The sequence below is a fragment of the Anabrus simplex genome, chromosome 1 (genome assembly GCF_040414725.1).
Source record: "Anabrus simplex isolate iqAnaSimp1 chromosome 1, ASM4041472v1, whole genome shotgun sequence".
In the NCBI taxonomy this organism is placed as follows: Eukaryota; Metazoa; Arthropoda; class Insecta; order Orthoptera; family Tettigoniidae; genus Anabrus; species Anabrus simplex.
In genome coordinates, this window is record NC_090265.1 from 1,294,038,468 (window position 1) to 1,294,050,027 (window position 11,560).

An 11,560-nucleotide genomic window follows, 5' to 3' on the forward strand; every position below is an offset into this window, starting at 1 on the left:
AAATTTGTTTGGACTGGAGCTGAATTCTTTTTTGTTCAAGGCAGAATACATCAGTGTTTACTTGACAACTATGAGTAATAAGGTGTTATTCAAGATCACTAATCCACTTTCAGATGGCTGTTGCCTTCATGTTGTCCTGGCCCTATGGTATTCCCAGAGTGATGTCCAGTTTTGCCTTTGATAACACTGATGCTGGACCTCCAGCTGATGGCAGTGGCAACATTATGAGTGTTACTGTCAACAGTGACAATACTTGTGGAAATGGCTGGGTGTGTGAACATCGTTGGAGACAGATTTACAACATGATTGCTTTCAGGAACGAAGTTGAAGGTAAGATATCAACATATATTGACATAATAGAAATGTTATATGATATAGGTTACTGAATGCATAAAGCATATATATCTATATATATAAAGTAACATGTCCTGACTGACTGACTGATTCATCATCACCGAGCCAAAACGAATGGACATAAAGAAATGAAATTTTGAGGATACATTTATATTACAATGTAGGTGATCATCACTAAGGGAGGATTTTTGGATATTCCATTGCTAAGGGGAGAAGGGGGGGGGGAGGGAGGAGTGAATTTTAAAAATGAGTTTATCTATATCTAAAGAAAAGAAACACATATTTTTTGTTTTTGGAAAATCTGCTTAAGAGGGAGTAAAGGGGTGAATTTTTAAAATGAGTATATCTACAATATATCTCAAAAATGTAACATGTTACAGACGTGAAAATTGGTATTTGGAATCTCCTGTAAAAGTAAAGGAACACACATAATTTGTTTTCTGAAAATCCACTTAAGGGGAAGCGTTAAAGGGGGTGAATTTTTAAAATGAGCATATCTACAGTGTATCAGAAACCTTAACATATTACAGATGTGAAAATTGGTAAATAAAGTAACAGATTTTTTGTTTATGGAAAATCCCACTGGAGGGGTGAAAAAGGGTGAAAAAGGGGTTGAATGCCTTTAATGAGGATACTTATATTTTAGAAACTGAAGATATTACAGGCCTGAAAATTGGTATTTGGAATCTCCTTTAAAAATAAAGAAATATGTGCTTTTTGTTTTCGGAAATCCACTTAAAGTGGGGGGAGGGGGTTAGAATTGAAAAATTATTTGAATTATTTGAAATGAAAGATGTTGCAGACGTGAAAATTGGTATTTGGAATCTGCTTTGAAAGTAAAGAAACACATATTCTTTTTGATTTCGGAAAATCCTTTGAAGGCGGTTGGTGAAGGATTTGAAAAATGAATTGAATTATATGAGGATACTGACATCTAATAAAAACTGAAGTTGTACAGACGTGAAAATTGGTATTTGGATCTCCTTTAAAAACAAAGAAAAACGCATTTTTGGGGAAAAGTCATCTTGTGGGGGTGGGGGGGTGGGGTGGAGAGTGAAAAGGTGTTGAATTCTTTTTATGAGGACACATATCCCAAAAACTGAAGATGTGATAATCATGATAATTGGTATTTAGGAGATCCTTTACTAATAATGAAACAAGTATTTTTCCGGAAAATTCACTTATTTTGGGGGGGGGGGGGTTAAGTGTAAATGGAAGTGAAAAAAGTGAATTCTTTTTATGTGGTAACTTATATCTCAAAACTGAAGGTAACAGAGGTGAACATTGGTATTTGGAATCTCCTTTAAGCATAAAGAAACACGCCTTCTTTTCTTTTTGGCAGGGGGTGGGGGGAATCAACTTAATGGCAGTGAGGTGGAAAAGGAGTTGAGACCAATTGATTTTACTATTCATAATGTACTGTACTTGATTCTGATCATAAACCGATAATTTTTAATCTTTCCTGGGTTCATTTTTCAAGAGCCATCATTTCCTTTGGAGAACTTAAAGTTAGAATACAGTAGATTCTCCTGGCACATAAATAAAAATTTAAACACATTTGAAATAAATGATAGAAATGATATTGACTGTGCAATTGTTCACTTCTATAATAAGGTCAATAATGCATGGAAGTATATCATTTGTATCGCCAGAAATCCCGCGCAATTGCCTACGCGCGACAATGGTGCTGGTCACATTGTCAGCAATGACAATGGCAGCAGATGTAATTTACCGTCAAGTAGCGGTCTTGCATCTTGTTGCGGGATACATAATAATAATAATAATAATAATAATAATAATAATAATAATAATAATAATAATAATAAAAATAATAATAATACTGTTCTGGACCGTCGTCAAAACGTGCGGACCACGCTGGAAACGGGTCCTGGCCGGGTAATGACTACGAGTGCAGTCCGGCTGCGGGTTTAGTACCGCCAAGCCACCCAAGACAACACCACGCTGGATCTCCTCAAGGATTTTATCCATATTAAAAATGCTTATAGGAAAAGATGGCCAAGATTTAGGGACCAATCTGACCAGGCGGAATTCCTGGACCTAGCCTGGGAAGTACAAAATCGATTGCTGGAAAGAAAGATTGAAAAATGGGGGAACTTTGCCTTAATCTCTCAGAAAATGAGTCAGATCGCGAATTTTAGTGGATTATATATAAAATGTTAAGCATTCAATTATAAATTTCAGAATAATACCATACCAAAATATGGGTATTTTGCTGGTATTGTATACTTCAAAATATTTCTCCCCTAAGGGGTTTAGATGGTGGTTGACTCTCAAAAATACCGGTATCCATTCTTCCAAAACCGTTTCGGGCACAAACTTATTTTTTTTAAAATGAAGAGTGTTCTTCTATATCCTAGATGTCAATAAATACTTAGTACTTAAGAGCATTCACCCATAAAAAAGTATTCATTCCTCCATTACTGTTCGACGTACAAAATCAAAATTTCACAGGTTGGTCGCTTTTGCATCCTAGATGTTAAACAAGATAAGCCTAGGGTTTAAAACATTCAAATTCTTCTGTATGGGGATCAACTGAGTGTTAGATCAGAACATAATAATCATTCCCTCTAAACTTCTTTCAGTTTAAAACCATAGCAAAACACAAGTATCTTGCTAGTTTTATATATCTAGATAAAGCTATACTTCTGTTTATCTGTAATGTAGTTGTTCTTCTGATGCAAGTTTTATTGTATAGTGTTGAATCAAAATCTCAAAAAACGAAAAACAAAAAAAACAACCACAGTTAAGTTAGTACACTGTCAATCTTTACATCTTTGTCAAAATTTGCTGAAAGGGCACCTTTATTTTTTTTTCAATGTTCTTGTCTACCCCCATTATATACCCCAGAACCCTGGTACGTTTTGTTATCTATAATTTTTTCTTCCCCCCCCTGCCCCAACCACCACCACTTCTAATTCCCAATTGCTACTACTGCTGGACTGCTGGAGAGTTTTGCTGCTGCCAAAAAATTGCAGAATATATACTGACATCTACATAGGTGATTCTTTCTCTAACATTCAGTCTGATAGACAGGTTATGAGCCTTTGGAAACACTTCAGCCTTTTATTTTTCAGAAAATTTGTCGACAGAATTAAGATCCACTCTCTGCAGTATCAAATTTATTAGAAAATTGTCTATAATGGTAATATTAATGCTTGAAGACTTATCTTCTAACATTACATTACACTTTTTTCTCTGAACAGGCACATCAATGAATGACTGGTGGGATGATGGCAACAAACAGATCTCCTACTGCAGAGGTGGAAAGGGTTTTATTGCTTTCAATAATGAATTCAACACGGATTTCAAACAAACAAGACAGGTACTGAAATAAATTTTCTCAATGATAACAGTTTGTTGAACATCTGCATTCTTGTTTCAATGTGTGTCATTGAACATCTAACATCTGAAAGACATCACTGGGTTATGTAAACATGTCCACTACTAAGTGTTTCGTTACCATATTATTTTCTAAGAATATCATGTTTCCTGCGCAAGCTGAAGTAGGTATAGTTCTTTAGGCCTTCTGAGTTGTGAAATTACCAATGTTCCTTCCCAATGTGGCAGCAGTCTAGTCACTTTGATTGTCACATCGTTCCAAGATGTTGGCAGCTAGTGCACTGTAACTGCACCATTGCAAGCCACCTCTGAAGCACATACATTGACAATGCACTAGGGGAGAGATAAGTGTTGTATAAATGCCTACCTTTCATTTTTATATAAAAAAATATCTATAATCTAATTCACAGATTGTGAATATTAAAGTTTTCAAGTTTTTTAGGACTTTTCTTCAGTTTTAAAATGACCAATGTTTCGCTCTAGGATGGCGATGGGCTCAGCAGTTGGATTGCCATACCTTTTCAAGATGCTGGTGACTAGTGTGCCATTGATGTGTCAGTGCAAGCCTCTTTTGTAGGACAAGGTACAAGGGGAGATGTATATCCACTTGTATTAATTGATATCAACATTTTGCAATTAAGAAGGTCTAAAGAGCTTCAACATTTCCAATTGGTAAAATTAAATTAGGGTTCACTTCTGGGAACTTAATTTTTAGGAAATTATTAACAGGTGCTCAGTGAAGTCATGCTCAATGTATTCAAGTAGTAGTATACCACATTGAAAATCCACAGCCTGTTTCCAGTCATTCGATTGGGTCAGGACTGGAATGAATGAAGCTCCCATCTAGCGATGAGGATAGGAATAGGGAACATGCATGATGCGGGGTTTTAATTAAAAATATGCTAATCTGATACAAAATTGCGTGCAGAATTCAAAAATGTGATCAGAATGTACAAATAATAACTCCAAACATGATAAAAATCTACGAAAATGTCACGTCACGCAAGTACGCGATCTCATTGGCCTGACGTCATCGTACAGGTTGACTGAATTAGCAGACGAAATAACACGTAGTGTGCTGTGAGAAGCAGGATACACTTCGCGTATTTCTACTTTACGTTAGTGTCTAGTATGGTTAAATTCGAGGTCTATACATTGGATAATAATCTGAGTGGTATATTTTAGACTTAAAATGAATCCTGCGCAGACAGTGAGGCAGAAAACTTATAAATGATGTAGAGTTCCGATGTGCAATAGCACATACCCTATAATGTAACAAAGAATAGGCGTGTACAGCATGAAAGGAAACGACGTGAATTTAACAAATGTATAACTCTACACAAAACCAATGCTTGTCTGTTGGAGTCTTATAAGTTAACAATGCTCAATTATAATAATTATCATAATATTAATGAAATAAATAACATAATTGGACACAGGTGAAAATAGTGATGTAGGTGTTTAAAATATAATCCAACTTAGCCTAAGTTTTAGGTTATACAAGCCAAGTCAATAAACCGAAGGGTAAAAATACCGCGCGAGTTGGCCGTGCGGTTAGGAGCGCGCAGCTGTGAGCTCGCATCCGGGAGATAGTGGGTTTTGAACCCCACTGCCGGCAGCCCTGAAGATGGTTTTCCGTGGTTTCCCATTTTCACACCAGGCAAATGCTGAGGCTGTACCTAAGGCCACGGCTGCTTTGTTCCCATTCCTAGGCCTTTCCTGTCCCATCGTCGCCATTATGTGACGGTGTGACGTAAAGCAAACGGCAAAAAAAAATAATAATAATAAAGTCACAGCACCCAAAGACATTCCTGTATTGAGCGACTAAAATGTCACCAGGACACTTTTCTTTCCTGATCTGCTCAGCTTGTTAAAAGCCAAATGTAATTAATGTTACTGGCTTCACGCCCCGCTAACTACTTCTACGATTTTCGGAGACGCCGATGTGCAGGAATTTAGTCCTGCAGGAGTTATTTTACGTGCCAGTAAATCTACCGACACGAGGCTGACGTATTTGAGCACCTTCAACTACCACCGGACTGAACCAGGATCGAACCTGCCAAGTTGGGGTCAGAAGGCCAGCACCTCAACAGTCTGAACCACTCAGCCCGACTTGTGAAAACTAGATGAAGTCATATTTACCTTTATCATGTTTAACTTTTTCCCTCCACAAAGATATTTAATTCTCTTTCATGGGCCCCGAAAGTGGGTAGGCCAGTTGTCCCAACCATAAATATATATATTTTTGGGAATGATAGATTATAGCCCTATAGTACTATGATCTTTCTTTCTTTCCTTCTTTCTTTCTTTATCAGTTTATCCTTCAGGGTTGGTTTTCTCTCGGACTCAGCGAGGGATTTCACCTCTACCTCTTCAAGGGCACTGTCCTGGAACGTGAGACTTTGAGTATGGTGATGAAACTGGTGAGGAGGTCCATTACCTCGCCCAGGGGGCCTCACCTGTTATGCTCAACAGGGGCCTTGTTGGAGGATGGGAGGATCGGAAGGGATAGACAAGGAAGAGGGAAGGAAACGGCCGTGGCCTTAGGTGCCTGGAGGAGAAGTAGGAAAATACGAAAAACCACTTCGAGGATGGCTGAGGTGGGATTCGAAACCCTTCTACTCAGTTGACCTCCCGAGGCTGAGTAGACCCCGTTCCAGCCCTCGTACTATTTGTTTTCAACTTTCATGGCAGAGCCGGGAATCGAAACCGGGCCTCCGGGAGTGGCACACATTAACCACTACACCACAGAAGCGGACTAGTACTATAATGCTACCTATATGTTTATGTTAGTGCTGAAATCCGATTTCTTACTTTACATTTTCGGGCTTTCAGCATTAGTAATGTTATTCTTTAATAGGGGAATCAGTCTAGAAGGAAATGTTGAAAGTGATGTGATATCTATCCAGGTTCGTTGTTATCCTAATACTATGGTTTACAGTACATTGCACGTATATAAAAGACGCCACTTACAAACTTGCTTGTTATCCGCGAATTTCTGCGGCCACAAAAGTCGCATTTTTCAAGAATGATGACATCTATACATGGTAGATTGTCTGACTGTGCTGTTTTGAACCTTTCTTCTGTCATATCGAAGTTATTCGCGATCATGAATAATAAACAATCGGCTTTTAGCAACGGCTGATGCACAACGGCTGGTAGAGCTCCATGCGGTACTGGATCGTGACGTCACAGCGCGCCGCTTACGTCAGAGGCCGTTTCACTCGCCTTGCGGAAAGGCACTATTAAATATTTTTTTAATGGTAGAAAACAAGGCAACATACCACAATGTAATACGTTTACGTACTATTTCATTAGTGTACTTTTCAAAAAAAATATTTTTGAAAATGATGCATGTTCCCAATTGTGCCGGCTGCCGAAGCCTGTCGCACTCCTCTGGGGCAATGATTAATGAATGACAGATGAAATGAAATGATATGGGGGAGTGTTGCTGGAATTAAATATGACAAGGAAAACTGGAGTACCCGGAGAAAAACCTGTCCCGCCTCCACTTTATCCAGCACAAATCTCACATGGAGTGACCGGGATTTGAACCATGGAATCCAGCGGTGAGAGGCCAGCGTGCTGCCGCCTGAGCCATGGAGGCTCTAGTAGTATACCACATTAATCCTCTTAATTAGACGTTTCACATATCCAAAATTAACATAAGGCTAATGCACAAAGATATCTATAAGCACAAAATTCTAAGTAACTAGTGCTCTAGCAGAGGAAGTGAAGATCTAGATGCCCTCTTTTATCATTTAAAACATTGTAATTCTTTTATCAAATCACATGTTTATGAGTTTCTCAGTAGAGATAAATTGATAAATCGTTGTTTATTTTCAATGAATTTTTGTTTTCAGACCTGTCTATCTGCTGGTACATACTGTGATATCATCTCTGGAAGCAAGGAGAATGGCAGGTGTACTGGTAAATCTATCAATGTTGGAAATGATGGCACAGCTTACATTGAGATCCTCAGCAGTGAGGATGATGGTGTCTTAGCAATTCATGCTGGGGTAAGTCAAACAACTGGTATAATGTCAAAAAACATTGAACCATTATCATAGACTTAAAGCACAATTATTGTCCTTCACCTTAAAAAGTCCTGAGGGCACAAGTGAAATTGCTATATAGTCTGGAAGATGGGGCTAAAAGAGAAGTGAGTATAGAACGTTACATAATTTATCAGAGAATCTCCTTGTGTTGATTAACAAATTGTATTTATGGGAATAATATTTCTATCAAAAAATAAGTATCACAAAATTTGCTTTAGTAGTTCTAACACTGACCAATTTAGTGGTGCCAATCTGAGTAGCTCATGTTTTAAAGCACAGACCTATTTGTTCAAGTAATATGAACTTGGGAGTAGAAAAGATTCAAAACCCTATGTCGGTCATCTAAAATGATATTCCCTGATTTAGTCTACTATTTCAACAATATAAAAATGTTATTATAATTTACTTTTGTTGATGCCATTCTGCTTTCTTCTCAACTGGAACTTCATTTCATTACAAATACATAACCAGAAAAGCCTCCAGGTGATTTTCAAATATAATTCACATCAAGTTTCTGATATACAAGATGAATTTACTTCAAGTTTCAAAAGGGAACAAACTTATGGATATTTTGAAGAACAATATTATGGCTTCAGGAAATAGGTGTACGAATTGGAATGTCAAGATGTACAGGCAGTAGCAGCAATTTGGGGGGGGGGGGGTTGTGAGGGGTGCAATTCCCCCCCCACTTTGTGGAGAAAATATTACACTTTTATTATATTTTAACTGGCTGAAACTAGGAATTATTGAAAAAAGCAATTTGTACAAACCCTTTTGTCTTATCAGCTAATTGTTCTCATTATTTTCTTTAATTATTAACAAAATTGTTAGGGGAAATACACACAAAATGACGTTCGTTCTGGCTAACCGATTTGTATAGCGCCACAGCAAGTAGTGGAGACTTTGCATGTGCTGTGAGGAAGGGTAGCAGGTATATATATATTTATATTTTGCCAAGGTGAGGCACTGAGGTATGATTCACCAGCTTGCTGCGCACAGTTCTTTAGTGTCAGTTAGTTTCTTAGCATGTGGGCAACTACTAAATTATTGTAACTGTAATTATATAATCACACCGTACTTCTATTTAATGGTAATAAATATGTAATATTGTTCCATTGCTGAAAATTTGATTATATAGTATTGAATCAAAATCTCAAAAATGCTATTATTACCACACTTAAGTTGGTAAAGTGTCAATCTTTACCTCACTCTCAAAATTCACTCAGATAGTATAAAATGAGAGAAGAATGGAAAAGGTTCTGAATCTCATAAGCAAATTATTACAAGACAGGAGCGGTATGAGAATAAACAAAAAGAAAACCAAGGTAATGGTATGCACTAAGGAGGGTGACCAAACTGTCAATGTGCTAATGGATGGAGAGAAATTAGTCCAACTAAAGGAATTTAAACATCTGGGGAGCCTGATCACATCTAATGGAAAATGTAAGAGGGAAGTAAATGCTCAAATTGAACAGGCAAAAGAAGCCTTTTCAAAAAAGAAGTCTCTACTAACATCCAAGAATGTTAACTTAGAGTGGCGGAAGCACTTTGTGAAAAGTTTTATGTGGAGTATTGTAAGCTATGGCTCTGAAACATGGACTCTGTGAAAAGCAGATGTTTTGAAACTCAGGACATTTGAGATGTGGTGTTGGAGACAAATACTAAAGATACCTTGGACTGATAAAGTCACAAACGAGAATGTTCTCAAAAGAGTAAGTGATAAACGCATCTTGGATGAATCCTTGAACAAAAGAAAGAACAGCTTTGTTGGCCATTTGATTTGTCATTCTGACTGGTGCACCATCCTTATTGAAGGAAAGCTGGAAAGAAGGAGGAGTAAAGGAAGACCAAGAACTCAATTTGTACATGGCATTAAAGGCAAATACACCGATTGCGACTTGAAGCTATTGGCTAAAGAAAGAAGATGCTTGGAAGACATGCATGTCACCCACCAACCTAACGGTTGAGGGGAAGAAGAAGAAGAAGAAGAAGAAGAAGAAGAAGAAGAAGCAGCTTACCAATTTGTAGCCCTTTATTTTTTTTCAGTTTTGATGTATATACCCTCTTCTCCTCCCACATCGTCCGTTATATCCCACAAACCCGGGTACAGTTTGCCGTCCGTACATTTTTTTGCCCCTGTTCTTTTAAATCCTAATTGCCACTACTGTGTACAGGAATTGAATAGAAAACTTTAGAAATTAACAATGGAAGGAGAGTGGGGCTCCTAAGTTAAAACAAAATAATTTTTTTCTTCAGTGAACTTTTCATATATAAATTACTCAATATTTTAGTAGAGAGGGAGACCCTGATAGTATAATGTTAACAAATAGAGGCATGCATTTGCCTTCCTCTGTGTCTGTATTTCTTTCATTCTTTCACTGTGGGCTGCCTTTCTGTCTTCAGACCAGGTTGTTTAAGTTTTCTTCTTTGGTCTTTCCTCTTGGTCAACTTGCCATTTGTGAATTTTGGATCTGAAGATTACCCTGTTTTGGACATGTGCTGGTGTAATTCCTGCCTGTTTCAAATCGGTTTTAATTTTGCCAATCTATTTCATTGTGTCTATTTTAGCTTTGCTCCTATTTTCATAGAATTTGACTATTTGTTTGGTAAGTCTGTCTGGATGCATTCTTTTAATGTGCATTTTCTAATATCACTGTGAATATTTGTGTATTATTTGATTTCCTGTCTGCCTCTAAGTTGGTATTGTCCGTTGGTGAGTTTTGGGCCTAGAATTTTTCTTATGATTTTGCATTCCTTTTTCTCAATGTTTTCATTGTCTGCTTGCATGTTCAAAATTATTATTATTATTATTATTATTATTATTATTATTATTATTATTATTATTATTATTATTATTATTATTATTATTATTATTATTATTATTAATTTTACATATTTTTTTTGCAGTCCAAGCTGTGAGACAACACTAACCACTCTGCTCTCCACTCCATACTTGAAAAGACTGGTTTACTTCTTTCTACTTCTGATGATTAAACATCATATTCATATTGTAAAAACATAAAATATCTATTTAAAATGAGTAAATAAAAAATTGTACAGCATAAATTTTCTGCACATCTTAATTTCAACATTGAAATCATAATCTCCTTCTAATATTGTTCCTCTATCCTCAGTTTAATTAAACATACTACTGTATCTACATCCACAGCCAAAAATCTCATTATCATGAAAAGACTTGAAAGCAAAAGTGAATGGGCTGGTTTATGACTTGTGAATTTCTACTACCACACTGTGTATGATTTTTTGTTATGGATAGAGAAGAGATGGAGGGAGCTCATCTTTGTAAAGATGGCAGTGTATTAAGATGCAGAGACTGTCCTTATCCTTTGTGTAGTTCCTCTTAAAATAAAAATCACCATCACAACTTTATTGTTTTATGCTTTCATGTTTATCATTGTTTTCTTCTTCTGTTTCTCCCTTTTCAAATATCAATCAGTAACCTATCATGTATTCCTATTCATGTTTCTGTCTTTCCATATATGAGTTGATTAGCCACTTGTTGATGTGGTACCTTTCCATTACTCATATTGACCTGCTGGGTTCCTTTCCTCCTTTTGTGTTGATCCTGTATTCCTACTCTTCTACCACTTACATTTATCTCTATTATTTTGTCACTTCTGTTTTCCTGTGATTAATAGCTTCCTTCTTATCCCACACTTCCTAGCATCTGCTAAGATGGTCTCTCAATTAGAGATGAGGAGATTCTGAATGAGTGATTCAAAATGAACGAATCATTGCACTGAACGACTGAATCATGATTCAGTGAA

General features: G+C 36.9%; 1 protein-coding gene across 1 annotated transcript in view; it reads left to right on the plus strand.

Annotated features, from left to right (window-relative positions):
* LOC136858272 (alpha-amylase) overlaps positions 1–10,838 on the plus strand; it is a 31,391-nt gene extending 20,553 nt beyond the window's left edge. Inside the window, exons 8-11 of the mRNA XM_067137680.2 lie at positions 114–330; positions 3,579–3,697; positions 7,578–7,733; positions 10,680–10,838. Coding sequence (XP_066993781.2) covers positions 114–330; positions 3,579–3,697; positions 7,578–7,733; positions 10,680–10,691 — 504 coding nt within the window. The 3' untranslated portion in view covers positions 10,692–10,838. The remainder of the gene's footprint in view (positions 1–113; positions 331–3,578; positions 3,698–7,577; positions 7,734–10,679) is intronic.
* The last annotated feature ends 722 nt before the right edge of the window (positions 10,839–11,560 follow it).